The following is a 20,338-nucleotide window of genomic DNA, read 5'->3' on the forward strand; positions in this document are numbered from 1 at the left end:
GGTAAATTATATGCATAAACTAAGCATCTAACTATTGTATAAGTCAGTTCACACGTTGCCCCCGTCCAAGGTTCCTTAATTGGTATAAACTAATGTTAGTGTCTATCTTAAAGAAAAAAACGGAAAGATGTCGGTGTCAACATAAACTTCAATACAAACTACGTTAGTTCAAAGACACAAACATAAATAATTTACATAAAACCCTACGAAGTTTTAACATAATTCAACCAATCATACGTATATCCACTGATGTGAGAGAATAATTTTACAATACAATATAGAGGCAATCTCTCCATTTCATTTCATAACATCTTCTCTTCATGATTTAGAATATTTTATATAATATTCTTTATAAAAGGTAATCGATACTAATTAAGAATTTTGGACACTTTCTAATAAAAGATGAGGTAAAGACCAAGATAAGAAGAATATTTGCATTCTTCGATATTATCCTTTTTAAGATCTCATGAATACACTTATATGATTAAGAGAAATTTAATATATATATATATATATATATATATATATATATATATATATATATATATATATATATATATATACATATATAATATTAAAAATAAAATATCAATTCAACGTGGGGTTGTATAATATCTCTATTACACAATCAGAAGATTCGATATTATCTTTTTAAGATCTCATAATTAAAAACACACTTATATAGTTAATAGAAATTTAATATATATATATATATATATATATATATATATATATATATATATGATATTAAAAATAAAATCTCAATTCAACATTGGGTTATATAATATCTCTATTACACAATTAGAAGATTCGAAAATGTTATTGAGATATTCCTTATAGCTTTTCTCATTTTATAAGAAAATTTAATATTAGAATAACGTATCATCTTAAAAAATATTTTATATAATATTTTTTACAAAAAAAAAATATATATACTAGTTAAGAATTTAGGACACCTTCTAACCAAAAATTAAGTGAAGATGGTCCCTTTTGAGATCTCATGAATTAAAAACACACTTATATAATTAAAAGAAATTAAGATAGTATAATATCTCTGTTACAATAACGGATAGGTTCGAAAATGTTATAAAAAGACAGCTTTTATTCAATTTCAACTTGAATGCCAATGAGTAGTTTTCACGATCAACAAGACCATGTTTTGGGTTGGAGTTGCCGGATAAGCTACGCCATTAAAAAAGGCTAGTATCATCGAGATATTATATGTGACCATGTAAGGGTAGCTTGGATGGAGTGGACTTGCCTTTCCATTACGGTAAATTTCACTGTCCATAATAATTTCATGGAAAATTCCACGGGAGAAGGACTTCACCTGCCAAGGGCCAATTGTAACATCAACTTTTGAAAAGGAGATGCAAAAGTTGGACACTCCTTTGGGCGTGTTAAGTCATGTTGGGACAGCTAATTTTGTTGCATACTTTACTTTTCTTGTTTTTATTTTAATTTCTTCTTATTTTTTTCTTTTTGAAATTTCTTTTTTTTTTTTCATTTTTTCACGTGTTTCAATTTTTTTTCAATTATTCCATTGTTTTTGTTTTTATTCCTTTTTCAATTTTTAAAATTCTTTTTTTCTTGTTGTAAGTTTTATTTAGTCATTTACTCATACAAGAACCACAAAAGGTGAATGTTATACTATATAATGTTTTTTATCAATCATTTGGGTTTAATGTACAAGATTTAGAATTTAGGATTCAAGGTTTAATAGATAGGATTTAGGTTTTGAGGTTTAGGGTTATGAACTTATGATTTATGTTGTTTTAATTCAAACACTTCTTCTCCAAATGAATAGCTATGATATGTCAATTTTTTTCTAAATGGTTGAGACGGACAATGTTCAATGTATTTAAATATGGGAAAATTGTGGTTCCGTTACACACATTTTTTTTAAAAATTACAAAATAAAAACCCTCGACTATTTTACTCTATAGCCAAAATTATTCTAATACTATTTACTATTCCTAAAAGCATGGTTTGTTTCCCAAAAGATAAAACTTGATGTAACTCTCTTGTAAATATAACTAATTCATATTCTAAATGAATCAAGTAATTTAACAATTTTATACAAATAGGGTAGACTGGAATTATATATAAAATTGAACAAAAATTTTGAAAAGCTAATAACAAAACTGTAAAATATTATTGAACAACAAATTTTAAAAAATAAATAATTTTCATATATTTATAAGAAAATCTTATCTTATTAAAGTTGCATCATACGATCTGAATAAAATACAAAAGAAAAATCATATGCATTTTAATACTAGTAAAATAGTGTGATTTAACCAAAGACTAAGGGGGTGTTCCGTAAAAATTTAATATTTATTACTTAATAATTTAAATTGATTTTAAGTTAAATTATACTTAAATTATTGACTTAAAATTTATTACTTAATTCTTACTTTAAATAAAGATTATTTAACTAAATTAACTTAAAATTTATTATAAATCATCAAATTAATATATTCATTCTCATAAATTATAATTAGGATAGATGAAGATGAGTAACAGTAGAAGGCATGAAGTAACAAAGGAGTTCGTGAAGGTAATTATGGTAAATAAGGATATAAAAAAAAGTAAAATACTTATGTAGATTCAAGAATAAGTTAATTGTTTTTACCAATTACTTAAAGTTGTTTTTTACTTTAAACCGTACCTTTAAATTATTTTACCAAATGTAATTTAATTTACTTAATGACTTAAATTAAATTATTAAATCACTTTAAATTAGTTATTAAATTGATTTATCAAATATCGACTATATATATTAATTTTATCACAGTATGTTTCAGGCAACTATAATAGAGTCTGATGGGAAATCATAAATTTAGATTTTATTATTTATTTATGTTTTCAAATATCATTCAAGATTGTAAGTCAAATAAATTAGGCATAAATTATTGGTGTCTTATTTAATAGGTTAAGGAGAGCTTAACAACTCTCTAAAAAGATCAACATATTTAGTATTTTTCAATTGAGACCCAGAGCTTGACTGCCATTGAACTGGAGCCACCACCATCCCAGGCAGCCCCAAAGGTCAATGTTGCACTTGCACCACAAAATAAATAAATAAATGAGGTGGCATTTTGTGATGGTAAAAGGAAAATAAAACACTTCTGTACCCTTTCCACAACTGATATACACCATAATGGAGTTGGTGGATGAGTTGAACCAGTCCATTCTTCTCTTCTTCTTCAATTATTTAAGACAAGGACAGTTAGATTTTGAATTAATGTGCCTTTTCTAACAACCTCATGACAGGCTATGGTGTCATGTATTAATTTCTTAATTTATTATTTATTTTTTATGTTCTTATTTGAAATTTCACCAAATAAAAATATAAATAAAAATAAAATTATTTAAAATTTACATATTTTTAAAAGTCTAGATTCTAAAGCTATCGACAGGTTTTATCAAGTTGGTGTTTAATCTGAACTCAACTAATCAAACTTGACTTTTAATTCAAAACAGTTAACTTAAGTCCAATCTAAAACATAAAAAAATCTGGTTGATGATTCAAAATCCACCAACAAATTTTTAAATTAGACTTGATCCAACTTAAATTGATTAAGTTGGATTAGATATTAGTTAATTAAGCTAGACTCAGGTTAATCAGGTTGATGATTCAAAGTTTACCTTCAATTTATAAAAAAAAAAAAAAACTATATAATTATACCAAAATTTGAGTAGTAAAATAATAAATAAGATAATATTTCAATATAATAACAAAAAATATATAAGTTTATTTATCTTTTTTAATATGATGTAATTATAATTTGATTTTTTCTTAAAAATCTAACAAATAAATAAGATAAATATTAATATAAAGGAACATAGATATTATAAATATTATAAAAATATTAATGAAATACTCACAAAATTATCTAATTTTTTCTTTTTATTTATTTTTCTTTGTATGATATTTCTTTTCATGTTTTTTATAAGTATTTTTTAAATTTTCGTTTTATGAATGCATTGAGTGCATGACAATACTTAATGTGATATATTTAATCTCAATTGGATACAAAAAGATATTTCTAAAATTATTACTTTTGTTATAAAAGACAAATACGATACAACACTACAATTATAATATAAATACATTAACATTATAATAAAATATAATTTAAAATTTGTCGAACTTTTTTACAAAATTGACAATTGTGAGTAATTCTAGCATATCCCTAATATGTTTAATTCAATAAAACAACTTTAAAAGTCAAACAAAGTACTAATATCAATTCACAATGCTTATAAACTTTTTATTTAAATATTAATTAGTAATTTCAATTCACTAAGTCATTGATGTAAGTGTATGATGTGTTTAATGTCATTGAAGTACAAAAAGATATATGTGAAACTATTACTTAATTTAATTTGCTTGATTCGTTTTTCATAAATTCTTTAATATCTTAGAATTAACAAATTTACTAAATTATTCTTTTCTAATGCATTGCATCGATTAATACAAAAACCAATGAGGTATAAATCAACATCTCTAAGACTATTTCCTTTCTAAAAATATATAAATATAACATAAATATATTCATTTACAACAAAAATATACTAATATTATATATAGTATGATAAGGTCCAAATTAAAAAATTTTAAATATTTTTACAAAATTGACAGTTGTGAATTATCCCACTATATTCCTTTCATGTTCAGTGTCATAAATTAACTTTAGAAGTTAAATGAAGTAGCAATATGGATTCACAATGCTGATAATGTATAGACAAATTAGTCGAGAATTTTAATGTATTGAGTTATTGATATTAATATACTTGTGTGATATAATAGATGTCAATGAGGATTGCTTCTGTGCAGTAGCCATTTATGCAGACAATGTGTTGGCAGAAGAGATTTCCTCAGTCCTGTGGAAGACACAACAAAAGTATTGCAGACAAGCCCAGATAAGTCTACCTGATCCTTGTTGAGAGTACTCATTGGCAGCAGTGTTCTTCAATCTCTTTTTGTGGTTAGCTGTGGCTGTGGCTGCTGTCTTCTGATACTGTAAGAAACTGATCAGTCTCCAGTTTGTTTCAAGCATACCGGGGAGGCGGGGACTACTACTGTGACACATTATTCATACACAAAGGTTGAAGTAGCCACCCATGGCTCCAAGGAGATATCGAGCAGAGGAGATTGACCAATTTAGTCGGCTTCTAGTGCATGAATACATGAGCAATGGCTTCTTTACTCACCTTTGGGGTTGTAGTAAGGCTAATGCACAAAAGGAGTGCAGCACCCAGATCATCCATTGTGATATAAACCCCCAAAAAATACTCCTAGATCGGCACTTAACACCTAGGATTTCAGATTTTGAACAAGCAATGCTGTTGTTTGCTGATCAAACTTAAACTACTCTTAAGAGGAGGTGGCATAAGACGGACCATATGCTACTTTGCCACAAAATGGTTCAGGAAAGGAACAATCACAGCTAAAGTTGATGCTTACTATGGTGGAATGTCGCTAGAAATCCTATGCTGCAATTCCAGTGTTGCATTTGCAAAGGAAGACAAAGAGGAAGCACTAATGGATGGAGCTTATGAATGCACCTAGTGACTTTCTTCATGACCAATCTCACCTCTTCAGTAGAAGAATTACAAGGTGAAGTAAAGACCAAGAACAGAAAGACTGTTTCAACGATTCTCTTTCCTTGTCAAGCTTTCAAGGATAAAAATGACAGATAAAAATGCATACAGGGAAAGTTTAAAGCCTACAAACAGCTTGTATTATTAAATTTTAATTAATACTTATCAAATGACTTTCATAATACCACCCAACAGGCAAAGACTAACCAGACTGCATAATCAGCTGAAACTGGCCCTTGCATGTCAGGGTAAGAATTTGTCCCCAATATATTGCTTTGAGAGAAAAGACCAGGCTCTTTAGGCTGAGGCTATGCACCCTCACATTGTAATGTGTGGTATTTTTTCACCTTTCTCATTGTGCTAATTAATCTACCAACAATATAAATTATAAACAACAAAAAGAACCGAGAGCAGAGTCAAGATTTTCAGGATATTACTATATACAAATGACTGGATATTTGATAAAACAATAAATCCATCCAAATGTGTACTGGGAAATTTTATGACATACAGCTTCTATTATTGAACTTTAATACAGAATATTGACTTTCATTGCATGTACAAGTGGGGCAGGTAAAGACTAACTAGACTGAATAACCTGGCTGGATAAACCTATCATCACTGAACCTACCTCAACCATCATTATATAGTCACAGATCTTGAACCAAGACCCAAAAAAAGAAAATCAACACGCAATGCCTTCTATCGACCCTCTATTAATGTAATGGTGTGTTCATTGCCAGAAAAAATTGCATGCTTGCTTGCTGAAGAACTTCCTTCCAGCATATTTCTTTCAGTGAAAAAACCAGAAAGAGCCTGGTTTTTTCACTGAAAGAAATATGCTGGAAGGAAGTTCTTCAGCAAGCAAGCATGCAATTTTTTCTGGCAATGAACACACCATTACATTAATAGAGGGTCGATAAAGGCATTGCGTGTTGATTTTCTTTTTTTGGGTAATGGTTCAAGATCTGTGACTATATAGTTTAGGCTGATGTAATGCGCTCTCACTACTCAACATCAGAACCACAGAAGACATGCTTGGTCGATCATCTGGACTACGTTGTACGCATAATAGTCCCACATTGAGAGCACGTAGCACTTCAGATTGATTACAGGAGTCCCCCATGGATGCATCAATCAGTTCCAAAGGCTTACCTTCCATATAGAGTGTCCATGCCTATACCATTCAAAGCAAGATGATCAGCAGTAGTTTTATTGCAATGAAATAGAGAGATATTACTTGATACTTACATGCCCAAGAAGATTAAGGGCGTGATCCGGGTGGTTAAATCCTCTGTTTCTCTTCCCAGTTACAATCTCTAGCACCAAAACCCCAAAGCTAAAAACATCTGATTTTATTGAGTACACTCCATCAATGGCATATTCTGGAGACATGTAACCACTGTAGGAGACCATTAAATTAAGATATTATGATGTTACAAGCAAGGGAAATAAACTATTGACAACATTTTCATATGTACTTACTATGTTCCAACCACTCGTTTTGTTCTTGCTTCAGATTCATTTCCTCTAAAACTTCTAGCCATGCCAAAGTCTGAAATTCTTGGGTTCATCTCATTATCAAGTAAAACATTGTCTGCTTTAAGATCCCTATGGATTATTCTGAGCCAGGATCAAGCCGATATGTGAAATTACCTATAGAGGGGTCATCAGTGGTCTTCCATGATGACAGGTACCGATCCAGGCCCGTCACTCTGTTCCGTCCAAATTTCATGCCTGGTAGAAGAGTATCACATGGATAATCAAAACTCTGCCACAGGAAATTTTCTGAGTTACTATCATTTCCGTTTTTCATGACAAGATTTCCAGAGTCCAGAAGCTGAGCATTTGGATTCTGTGCTGGTCGTGATGAATTAGAAGACCAAATTGTGGTATTAGTACCATTGAGAATGACAAGAGTTCCCCGGTCGGTGACCTTCAAAACTCCGGATGAATCAGTGAGTGGGATTTGTCTGTTGGCAACCCATACAACTGTTCTAGTAGCCACTTTCTTGTACCATATCCCCACGTATCGGTTCTTGGAACTATCCGGACTGAAGAAATCCAGCTCAAAGCTCCCACCAGCTGAAGTTATGGTCTCACCATCTGTAATTATTTGATTTACAGTCAATGTATCGACTGCAATGGAGATTCTTAAGATGGAGAAGAGAAGTACAAGTGTTGCAAAGCCCTCCATCGATACCCCACAAGGAAGAATGACACCCCTTCTGCAGTAACCTATCCCCTATTCTCCTTCTACTCCAAATCTAATGTAGTTTTCAGATGGTTGACCATAATGTCAGAATCAATGAGCTCATTGAGCTGCAAGCAATCAATAATTTTCTTTGAATATATATTCCAAATTGGGTGGGAGTTGGGAGAGTCCCTTGAGTTGAATGACTTTAATACGTATGATGCAGAGAAGAAGAAGAGGTGAAAGTATATTTTAATAGGCGGCCAAAGCTTCTCCAAATTGGCGGGCGTTTATAATAATTTGACAAATGCTACAAAGAGGGCAACCTCAAATGTTATTTAATATGTTTAATTGGTAAATTATATGCATAAACCAAGCATCAAACTATTGTATAAGTCAGTTCACACGTTGACCCGTCCAAGGTTACTTAATTGGTATAAACTAATGTTAGTGTCTATCTTAAAGAAAAAAACCGAATGATGTCGGTGTCAATATAAACTTCAATACAAACTACGATAGTTCAAAGACACAAACGTAAATAATTTACATAAAAACCTACAAGGTTTTAACGTAATTCAACCAACCATACATATATCCACCGATGTGAGAGAATAATTTTATTATGCAATAGAGAGGCAATCTCTCCATTTCATTTCATAACATCTTCTCTACATGATCTATAATATTTTATACAATATTCTTTATAAAAGGTAATCGTTACTCATCAAGAATTTTGGACACTTTCTAATAAAAGATGAGGTAAAGACCAAGATAAGAAGAATATTTGCATTCTTCAATATTATCTTGAGATCTCATGAATTAAAAACACACTTATATTGTTAAGAGAAATTTATAATATATATATATATATAATATTAAAAAAAATTCTCAATTCAACGTGGGTTGTATAATATCCCTATTACACAACCAGAAGGTTCAAAAATGTTATTGAGATATTCCTTATAACTTTTCTCATTTTATAAGAAAATTTAATATTAGAATAACGTATCCTCTTAAAAAATATTTTATATAATATTTTTTACAAAAATAAATATCTATACTAGTTAAGAATTTAGGACACCTTCTAACCAAAAATTAGGTGAAGACCAAGATAAGAAAAATAGTTGCATTCTTCAATATGGTCCTTTTTGAGATCTCATGAATTAAAAACACACTTATGTAATTAAGAGAAAGTAGGATAGTATAATATCCCTGTTACAATAACGGTTAGGTTCGAAAATGTTATAAAAAGACAGCTTCTGTTCAATTTCAACTTGAATGCCAATGAGTAGTTTTCACGATCAACAAGACCATGTTTTGGGTTGGGAGTTGCCGCATAAGCTACGCCATTAAAAAAGGCTAGTATCATCGAGATATTATATGTGACCATGTAAGGGTAGCTTGGATGGAGTGGACTTGCCTTTCCATTACGGTAAATTTCACTGTCCATAATAATTTCATGGAAAATTCCACGGGAGAAGGACTTCACCTGCCAAGGGCCAATTGTAACATCAACTTTTGAAATGGAGATGCAAAAGTTGGACACTCCTTTGGGCGTGTTAAGTCATGTTGGGACAGCTCATTTTGTTGCATACTTTACTTTTCTTGTTTTGATTTTAATTTCTTCTTTTTTCTTTTTGAATTTTTTTTTTTTTTCATTTTTTCACATGTTTCAATTTTTTTCAATTTTTATTTTTTTCAATTCTTCCATTGTTTTTGTTTTTGTTCCTTTTTTTTTAATTTCTTTTTTTCTTGTTGTAAGGTTTATTTAGTCATTTATTCATATAAGAACCACAAAAGGTGAATGTTATACTACACAATGTTTTTTATCTATCATATTACATTTACAAGATTTAGAATTTAGGATTTAAGGTTTACTATATAAGATTTAGGGTTTAAGGTTTAGAATTATGATTTATATTGTTTTAATTCAAACATTTCTTCTCCAAATGAATAGCTATGATATGCCAATATTTTTCTAAACCGTTGAGATTGACAACAATGTATTTAAATATGGGAAAATTGTGGTTCTGCACACACATTTTTAATAAAGAATTACAAAATAGAAACCCTCGACTGCTCTATTCTATAGCTAAAATTATACTAATACTATTTACTATTCCTAAAAGCATAGTTTGTTTCCCAAAAGATAAAACTTGATGTAACTCTTTTGCAAATATAACTAATTCATATTCTAAATTAATCAAGTAATTTAACAATTTTATACAAATAGGGTATACTTGAATTATATATAATAATAAAATTGAACAAAAATTTGAAAAGCTGATAACAAAACTATAAAATATTACTAAACAACAAATTTTTAAAAATAAATAAATTTCATATATTTAATAGAAAATCGTATCTTATTAAAATTGCATCTTACAAATACGATCTGAATACAATACAAAAGAAAAATCACATGCATTTTAATACTAGTAAAATAGTGTGATTTAACCAAAGACTAAGTGAGTGTTTTGTAAAATTTAATACTTATTACTTAATAATTTAAGTTGATTTTAAGTTAAATTGTATTTAAATTGTTGACTTAAAACTTATTACTTAATTTTTACTTTAAATAAAGATTGTTTGATTAAATTAACTTAAAACTTATTTTAAATCATCAAATTAATATATTTATCCTCATAAATTATAATTAGGATAGATGAATATGAGTAACAATAGAAGTCGAGAAGTAACAAAGGAAATCGTAGAGGTAATTATAGTAAATAAGGATAAAAGAAAGTAAAATAAAGATGTGGATTCAAGAATAAGTTAATTATTTTTTCTTATTACTTAAAGTTATTTTTTACTTTAAATAATGTCTTTAAATTATTTTACCAAACATAATTTAATTTACTTAATGACTTAAATTAAGTTATTAAATCATTTTAAGTTATTAAATTGATTTACTAACTATATATATTAATTTTATCACAAGTATGTTTCAATCAACTATAATAGAGTCTGGGAAATCATAAATTTAGATTTTATTATTTATATATGTTTTCAAATATCATCCAAGATTGTAAGTCAAATAAATTAGGCATAAATTAGTGGTGTCTTATTTAATAGGTTAAGGAGAGCTTAATATAGTGCTAACGAAAGCTTTGATGCCAACAATGTTAGTTCAAGAACACAAAGATAAAACAATCACACATACGGTACACGAGGTTTTAACGTGGTTCGGCCAACTATGCCTACGTCCACGGATGAGAGATAATGATTCCACTATATAATAGAGAATATTACAGAGGACAGAACCAGATACAACTATTGGGTTCCCGAAACATCCCATGTTTCCCCACTCCTTATATCCATACCTTACTACAAGCCATCTCGCTCCACTGGGTACCTCCCGTTCTTCCTCACATCTCTATCCACTTTGTATAGTCTCTACAGGCTCATCTCCATCTCATAACTTTTTCCCCTCATGACCTAAAATATTTATAGAGATATTTCCAACAACCTTCCTTATTCTACAAGAAAGTCTAATATTACAATAATATATCCTAGAAATATTCTATATAATATTCTTTACAAAAAAGAATCTATACTAATTAGGAATTTGGGACACTTCATAACACTTAAAAACTCTCTAAAAAGTTCAACATATTTAGTAATTTTCAATTGAGACCCAGAGCTTGACTGCCATTGAACTGGAGCCACCACCATCCCAGGCAGCCCCAAAGGTCAATGTTGCACTTGCACCACAAAATAAATAAATAAATGAGGTAGCATTTTGTGATGGTAAAAGGGAAATAAAACACTTCTGTTCCCTTTCCACAAGTGATATACGCCATAATGGAGTTGGTGGATGAGTTGAACCAGTCCATTCTTCTCTTCTTCTTCAATTATTTAAGACAAGGACAGTTAGATTTTGAATTAATGTGCCTTTTCTAACAACCTCATGACAGGCTATGGTGTCATGTATTAATTTCTTAATTTATTCTTTATTTTTTTATGATCTTATTTGAATTTTCACCAAATAAAAATAAAAATAAAAATAAAATTATTTAAAATTTACATATTTTTAAAAGTCTAGATTCTAAAGCTATCGACAGGTTTTATCAAATTGGTGTTTAATCTAAACTCAACTAATCAAACTTGACTTTTAATTCAAAACAGTTAACTTAAGTCCAATCTAAAACATAAAAAAAATCGAGTTGATGATTCAAAATCCACTAACAAATTTTTAAATTAGACTTAGATCCAACTTAGATTGATTAAGTTGGATAAGATATTAGTTAATTAAGCTATACTCGGGTTAATCAGGTTGATGATTCAAAGTTTACCTTCAATTTAAAAAAAAATTATATAATTATACCAAAATTTGAGTAGTAAAATAGTAAATAAGATAATATTTCAATATAATAACAAAAAATATATAAGTTTATTTATCTTTTTTAATATGATGTAATTATAATTTGATTTTTTTCTTAAAAATCTAACAAATAAATAAGATAAATATTAATATAAAGGAACATAGATATTATAAATATTATAAAAATATTAATGAAATACTCACAAAATTATATAATTTTTTCTTTTTATTTATGACTTTTTTTTTTCTTTGTATGATATTTCTTTTCATGTTTTTTATAATTTTTTTTTTTTTTTGTCATTTTATGAATGCATTGAGTGCATGATAATAATTAACATGATATATTTAATCTCAATTGGATATAAAAAGATATTTTTAAAATTATTACTTTTATTATAAAAGACAAATACGATACAACACTACACTTATAATATAAATACATTAACATTATGATAAAATCTAATTTAATATTTGTCGAACTTTTTGACAAAATTGGCAATTGTGAGTAATTCTAGTATATCCCTAATATGTTTAATTCTATAAAAATAAAAAATAAAAATAAAAACTTTAAAAGTCAAACAAAGTACTAATATGAATTCACAGTGCTTATAAACTTTTTATTTAAATATTAATTAGTAATTTCAATTCACTAAATCATTGATGTTCATACACTTGTATGATGTGCCTAATGTCATTGAAGTATAAAAAGATATATCTGAAACTATTACTTAATTTAATTTGCTTGATTCGTTTTTCATAAATTCTTTAATATCTTAGAATTAACAAATTAATTAAATTATTCTTTTCTAATGCATTGCATCGATCTATTAATACAAAAACCAATGAGATATAAATCAACATCTCTAAGACTATTTCCTTTCTAAAAAATATTAATATAACGTAAATATATTCATTTACAACAAAAATATACTAATATTATATATAGTATGATAAGGTCCAAATTTAAAAAACTTAAATATTTTTACAAAATTGACAGTTGTGAATTATCCCACTATATTCCTTTCATGTTCAATGTCATAAATTAACTTTAGAAGTTAAATGAAGTAGCAATATGGATTCACAATGCTAATAATGTATAGATAAATTAGTCGAGAATTTTAATGTATTGAGTCATTGATATTAATATACTTGTATGATATAATAGATGTCAATGAGGTATAAAAATATTTCTTTGAGAGTATTACTTCATTCAATTAACTTACTTCAATTTACTCAACACCATTTTTATAAATTTTTTAATATTTTAGAATAGGATAAAGTTATTAAATTGTTTTACCAATTCACTAAATTGATGTGTTTACAAAATAATACACTAAATTAATAATATAAATTTATTAAATTATTTTTATGATAATTCTAGCATCTAATTGGACTTGATATTCTACATACACGTCTAAGCAAAATAATGCTTTTCTTTTTGAAAACCCAGCTTTTTTTATAAATAAATTAAAAAAAAAAAAAAAAAAAAAAAAACCTTCATAAGATAATAGGTCATATTCAAATGAGAAATCATTTTTTGGGGGAATGAGGTATGCATTATTGATAAACGATGGGTCTTGTCATAATGACAAGGTTATTAATGAGTAATATAAAAAAAATTCATTCAAAAGGCAACATTCTTCTTGTAAGTTTGATCTTTAATAGGAATTTAGGTAATCATCGATGCCAACTCACCCTATTTAAAAAAAAAAAATTCAATAAAAAGCTAACCATGACCTAAATCAAGCGGTAAAAATGATTGTTCAAACTCATTCAAATGTCAAATTGGATCTAACCAAGCCCAACTAAGTTGCACCTATGCTAGATTTTATGGTTTAATAGGGGAATAACATTAGCAAATTATGTTAAATTCTTGAAAATCAAACTAACTTTTTTTTTTTTGTATTTTCCTTTTTCCTCATTTTTTTTCTTCTCTCGTCCTTCCATATATATATAAATTAACAAATAAAGAAAAAAAAAATCAAAGGCATGAAGAAAAATAAAATAAGTGTTGCCGTAAAGGAAGTTTTAATGTAAATAATGTTAATTTAAAAACACAAAAATAAAATAATCTATATAAAGATACATGAGGTTTTAACATAATTCGATCAACCATACCTATATCCACTGATGAGAGAAAATCATTCTATCATACTGTAAAGAAATTACATATGATAGAAATCAAATCCAATTATTAGGTTTTTAAATCATCTTATATTTTCTCACTTCTTATATTTACACTCATGTGTCCCATTCTTCCTCAATTCTCGATTCAACTCATATAATCTTTACAAGTTTATCTTCATCTCATAACTATAATATTTATAAAAATATTCATAATAACTTTTTTTAGAATAAGAAAATCTAATATTATAGTAATATGTCAACTTAATAAATATTCTTCACAAAATGGAATCTTTACTAATTAAGAAGTTTGGATATTTCCTAACAATCTCCACATTGAATCAAATTCCATTAAATCGGTCTTCTATCTCTTTATGATACATGTTTTTTTTTACCAATCCAAAATAATCAACTTCATCAATCTTTTTTTGTCGTTTTCTTGTATGCTTTGTTCTCTTTTGTCTCTTCTAGAGATCTTCATCTTGAGCTCTTATGCTAATTTGTTATACTAACATAAGTTTTAATGCAAACAAAATTAATTCAAGAACACAAACATAAAATAATATACACAAAGTATACAAGATTTTAATATGGTTCAATCTATCGTACCTACATCTACGGACGAGAGATAATCATTCTACTATAGCATAAACAATATGATAAAGGATGAAAATTAAATACAATTATTACATTCCCGAAACATTTCATATTTCCTTGTCCCTTATATTTACATCTTGTTCCTCACATCTTTATTCATTTCGTATAATCTTCACAAACTCATCTTATCTCATTATTACTTTTTCCCTTCATGACCAATAATATTTATAGAAATATTCCTAATAAATTTCCTTATTCAATAAGAAAATTTCATATTACAATAATATTTTATACAATATTTTTACAAAAAAAGAATTTTTACTAATCAAGAACTTGGACACTTCCTAAGAAAGCTTAAATTAAATCAGTCTTTCATACATGTTTTTTTCATATTTTTTATTTTTTATTTTTCTTTAATATAAAATTTTAAAAATTTTGAATGTATAAAATTTTAAATGATTTCTACAATATTTTATTCCTTTATAACTCCTTCTACTTCAATCTAATGGAGTCGTGCGTTCAAGAAGTTGTCAGAATATGATGGGGTATTGGAAAATTTTTGCAAAAGTTAAAAAAGTAGAATGATTTTCATGAAGACCCTTGAACAACGATATTAAGTTTTGTCGGAATAAAAGCTGATTTTATTTATTGTAACCTTAAAATAGAGCATAAGAATGAGAAATTAATTCCATTTCCATTTATGAAAATAATTAAATTATTTTTTAAAATAAGAATACAAAAATAAAAAATTGATTAATATGAAATTCAGATCTCGTTGTTTTTTAAATTTTGATTCCGCTATTCTACATAATATTATTATTTATTTTCATTTTCATTCTCATTCATATTCTCTCATGTGCCAAACATATTTGTGTCTTCTTTGGTGATCCTGGACCTTAGCAATTAGGCAAAATATCATATGGTGCATGGCTAATAACCTTAATCACTTGTAATCTAAAGTTTTTTTTTTTCTTTTTTTTCATTATCTTTGAAGTTGACATAGACCACGCAAGTGGGCAAGTGGGCAAGATATCATCTTCAAATCATGTCATAAGGATGTGACAAGCCATGAAGCCAATACCGGAAATTTAGAGGCAATTGGGACTGAAATTTCATATTTTTGGAACATTCCATGCAATAGTGGCATTAAGCAGCAGTGAAAGTTCCCAGTGGGCGTCCCAACTTCTCCAAAATGGACCATTCTACCCCTGAAGGGTGTAGACTAAGCTTCATTCTTTGATATGAAATGGAAGTAACCAAGAAGTCTCCGACAAGCTTCCTCCTCAAGCCCCTCATCACCTTCTCAGAAATCGAGAAGCAACTTCAGGCTTCAGAATCAGCCAACCTTTTATTACCTGTAAATGAGTTGTACTCCGTGTCCCAATCCCTCCTCTTCTCCCTTTATTTAGCCCTCCGCAACTCTCTCCCTCTCCAACACAATACACATCTTTGCTTGATTGCTTGATTGCTTGATTACTTCTCCATAATGGCATCCCAGGACCCATCAAACTTCCAGGATTTCTTGCCTCTGATGGCCCACAAGTTGGGGGGTGAGGGACTGATGAGTGAGCTCTGCAATGGCTTCAATCTGCTGATGGACAGCAGTAAGGGCGTCATCACTTTTGAGAGTCTGAAAAGGAACTCTGCTCTTCTGGGGTTGGAGGGCTTGTCCGATGATGATCTGTGGAGCATGCTGAGGGAAGGGGATTTTGATGGTGATGGGGCCCTGAATCAGATGGAGTTTTGTGTGCTCATGTTCAGATTAAGCCCTGAGTTGATGGAGGAGTCTGAGTTTTGGCTGGAAGAAGCCCTTCAACAAGAGCTCAAGAATCATCATTGATCTTCATTTTTTTCTTTCTTTCTTTGGTTGTTTCTTTACTGATTTGAGACCTTTTGTTGTAATGGATCGTTGATGTTGGGTTTGAAAATTGAAATTTACACACAGAAATATATCTGTAGTAAACCAGTGGGTATTTTGATTTGGTTTACACTTTACCAAAATGTAAAACGAGCCTGAATGGAAACATTATTATATATAGTGTTTTTCCCTGCTATACAGGGGAAGTTTGAAACATTGTTGACCTCTGTCCCTGACTCGTATATTGATGGCATCTCTGATTAGCAACCCAAAATGAATCTGACTATCCAACGACTGCAATTAAAGATATTCACTATACTGAACCACAACAATTTCTTCATTTATAATATTTAGGCAACCGACATGAATAGGCTAATGAGTCAAAACACAATAGCAATTCAGAATTGTAATTCCGAGTCTTTCAACTTTAGGAGTTCTTGTGTTGAAGTGCCACAAAAGGGGTGCAATTTGGTAGGGTTGGGTTCCGGCTAATCTAAGCCCAATTCGAATTAAGAAATAATTAATCCGATCAAAGCTCTAGATGATAATTAAAAAGGTAAAATAAATTTATATATCATCCTGAAAGAAATTAAAAAGATATGTGATATAATTATAATATGATTTTTTTTCTTAATAATTTAAAAAGGAAATGAATAAGATGAATATTATTATTAACGATGATATAGGCTAGACTTGGGTTATTCAAACCTTAACCTAAGTTCAACCAAATTGAGTTTAGATTGAAGAAATTTAAAAATGATTATCCAAACCTACTCAATAGTTGAATTGGATTCAATTTGAATAGGATAGATTTGTCTAAATTACACCCTAAACTAGGGGTACAACTTAAGTGGGTTGGCCCAACCCAAACCCGACATTTGGGCGAGCTTGGGCAATGCATTTTAAATACATGGGTTGGGTTTGGGTTAGGTTTTTTCAACCTAACTCAATTTGGATTAGATTTGGGCTAAAGTTTAGGCAACTCGAGCCTAACTCAAACCTAATTTAATGTTTTTATAATATACATATAATGTATATTGTCTTATATAATATTGTTCATTTTCTTTTTCTACTTTTTAGAAAAAAATATCAAATTATATTATATCATATATTTTCATTTATTTTAGAAAATATATAAATGTTTATTTATTCTTTTGTTGCTATCTTGAAATTTTGTTTTATTTACTATTTAAATTTTTATATAAATATATTTAAAAAGTTTTTTTAAAAAATATTATAAATGGATTTTGAATTATATAACCTGATTAACCCAAATCAAACTTGAACAATTCAAATTTAACTTGAACTTAAAAAAAAAAAAAAAAAAAAAAAAAAAAAAAAAAAAAAAAAAAAAAAAAAAAAAAAAAAAAAAAAATTGGATTGTGCATGGGTTAAGTACCTTGAATTAGAGTTCGGTTTAAGTTGATTTTGAGTTAATTGTTTCTTAAATTGGATTGAGTTCGAATTAGTCATTAACACTTGAGCCTTATTCGTTAGTATGTTAAGAAGATGTTAGAATGGATTTGGGCCTTGTCTTGTAGTCCAGCCCATCAAACTTAGAAAATGTGATTATCATCTTACATGCAAAAATAAATAAATAAAACCAAATAGGGCCCAAATCAGTTTCCTTACGTAAGACTCATGCATTATGAAGAAGCAAAGGAATGATCATTTGATGGAACGGAGCGTGTGAAACGGCATCGTTTTGAGAAACGGACCCGCTATAGGTGAACGGTTGGATATACCACTCCCACACAATTGACAATACCAGTCATGCTGCTTTGACAATACCGTGGCGGAAGGTTTTGAATAGGGATGGGTATGAACAGGGGTAGATTCTTGGAATAGATGACTGATTCCGGAAGAAAACTTTTTCTGGGATTTGCTTCGAAATTCAAAGTAGCAGCAGGAGCATAATGGGAAAGAGAGGGAAAGTCAAAAACGCGGAGCAGAGTTTTTGTGCAGAGGAAGAAAAGGTGATGGAATGGGGGTCGGGTGGAGACTTGGAGTGGAGTGGAGAAGATGAGAGATGGGTTGGGAAACGGATAATCTTAAATAATGCGTGTTTGACCAGCGCAATAAGCGCGTGCTTTTCTCTTCAACGACTTTCACTCAAACGACATCGTTTTATTAATTCTACACTGCCTGTGATCCCACCCGACAACTTTATAATGGCCTAAGTGCTCTCTGTGCTCCACGCACGTGTCTCCCACGATAACGAACTTCTCTGCTACTCCATTTATGATTTACCCTAATGAGAGATCTTCATTTTGGGAATGGTTTTTTTAAAAAAATAAAAATAAAAAAAATCTCATATTATGCAATGCAGAAAAACATTCTCGGAGTTTTTTTTAGTTTGTTTCCGTATGTTAAATGATTCTTTCTTAAATATTACTAATAATTACTCAAACCAACTCTAAAAATATTTATAATATTTATCCCATAATTTATAGTAATATCATTTATATGTTTTTCTATAAAAAAAATGAAAATAATAAATTAAAATTATGTTTTATACTATTTATTTTATTAAAATGATAAACAAATTTATTTCTCTTTTTTATTATAGTAAAATATTATTTGGATTTTATATTTTGGTATAAAAAAATAAGTGAAAAAGAAAAATATTATGGACAAGTTGAACCCAACGTGTAACCTTATCCACAAGTAGATGAATATAACCTCCCAAAAAGGAGGCAAAAACACTATTGATATTACAAACTTAACTAACATTATGATGAATAATATTTCTATTCAAATTGATTTTGGTAGAAATGTTTTCTTAAAAGTATTTTTAGAATAATTATTTATCAAGTGTGGGTTTTTAAGAAGTATTATAAATGATTTTTCAAAATTTTAAAAGTAATTTTTAAATTTTATTAAAGGTTTGATTTTTTTTTTCAAAAAATGCTTTTTTATTTTACTAGTGTTTTCTTGGAACATTGTCAAATGGACTCTAACAAAATTTAACCCGCTTCCCCACAAAACCCTCCTCCCTCTACTCTCACAGATAGGATGTGATGTCCCACATCGAATAAGGAAGAAAGTTTTTTACATTAACCTGGTATATGTGTTTTAAAACCGTAAACACCTTTTTGGGTTCAAAGCAAATAATATCTATACGGTTGGAAGTGTGGGATGTCTGCTAACTTTTTCTTCTATCCCTTCTCTCATATAACCATCATGCTCCTATTGTATCCCACAAGATTACGAGTTGAACAGATAGACATCAACATCATACATATATAATACTAATAACTTTTTCTTCTATCCCTTCTCTCATGTAAACATAATGTTCCTATTGTGTCCCATAATATTACAACATCAGGGTCGAAGATTAGCTCTAATATCAAACTTTGATACCATTTATAATAATATGTTTCTAATCATGTAGATATTGTTCATTTTTAGGCTCATATGACTTTAAAAATGTATTTACAAGGTCAAGAGGAGTTTATATATATATCCTCAAAACTTTTTTCTCCTACCCAATGTGGTATTTCACAATAAATTCTCACGTCAGGATTAAGGATTAATTCAAATACCATTTATGAGGACTTGCTCCTAACTGTGTAAATATTGTCAGCTATAGGCCTAAGTTTATAAAGTTAAGAGGAATTCATACATATAT

The 20,338-nt window shown here is 28.8% G+C and overlaps 3 protein-coding genes across 3 annotated transcripts; 1 reads left to right on the forward strand and 2 right to left on the reverse strand.

Moving 5' to 3' along the window:
• Positions 1–6,566: 6,566 nt before the first annotated feature.
• LOC117908782 (G-type lectin S-receptor-like serine/threonine-protein kinase At4g27290) lies at positions 6,567–7,234 on the reverse strand. Its single transcript, XM_034822519.1, has 3 exons — positions 7,096–7,234; positions 6,862–7,012; positions 6,567–6,787 (listed from the first exon to the last, which is right to left on the reverse strand). The coding sequence occupies exons 1-3, from the start codon at positions 7,182–7,184 to the stop codon at positions 6,572–6,574; spliced, it is 456 nt and encodes a 151-aa protein (XP_034678410.1). The 5' UTR covers positions 7,185–7,234; the 3' UTR covers positions 6,567–6,571.
• Positions 7,229–7,807, reverse strand: LOC117909147 (G-type lectin S-receptor-like serine/threonine-protein kinase At4g27290). The gene has a single exon (XM_034823038.1). It carries the CDS (start codon positions 7,805–7,807, stop codon positions 7,229–7,231), a length of 579 nt encoding a protein of 192 aa, XP_034678929.1.
• Positions 7,808–16,123: 8,316 nt separating this feature from the next.
• LOC117909217 (calcium-binding protein PBP1) lies at positions 16,124–16,923 on the forward strand. Its single transcript, XM_034823162.1, has one exon. The coding sequence runs from the start codon at positions 16,336–16,338 to the stop codon at positions 16,687–16,689; it is 354 nt and encodes a 117-aa protein (XP_034679053.1). The 5' UTR covers positions 16,124–16,335; the 3' UTR covers positions 16,690–16,923.
• The last annotated feature ends 3,415 nt before the right edge of the window (positions 16,924–20,338 follow it).

Source organism: Vitis riparia, chromosome 19 (assembly GCF_004353265.1).
Source record: "Vitis riparia cultivar Riparia Gloire de Montpellier isolate 1030 chromosome 19, EGFV_Vit.rip_1.0, whole genome shotgun sequence".
Classification (NCBI taxonomy): domain Eukaryota; kingdom Viridiplantae; phylum Streptophyta; class Magnoliopsida; order Vitales; family Vitaceae; genus Vitis; species Vitis riparia.

Coding starts and splice junctions, on each gene's coding strand:
- LOC117909147 (XM_034823038.1), bottom strand. CDS start 7,807: ATGGAGGGCTTTGCAACACTTGTACTTCTCTTCTCCATCTTAAGAATC.
- LOC117908782 (XM_034822519.1), bottom strand. CDS start 7,184: ATGAACCCAAGAATTTCAGACTTTGGCATGGCTAGAAGTTTTAGAGGA. Junction 7,013..7,095: donor AAACGAGTGGTTGGAACATA/GTAAGTACATAT, acceptor GGTCTCCTACAG/TGGTTACATGTCTCCAGAAT. Junction 6,788..6,861: donor CCCTTAATCTTCTTGGGCAT/GTAAGTATCAAG, acceptor TGAATGGTATAG/GCATGGACACTCTATATGGA.
- LOC117909217 (XM_034823162.1), top strand. CDS start 16,336: ATGGCATCCCAGGACCCATCAAACTTCCAGGATTTCTTGCCTCTGATG.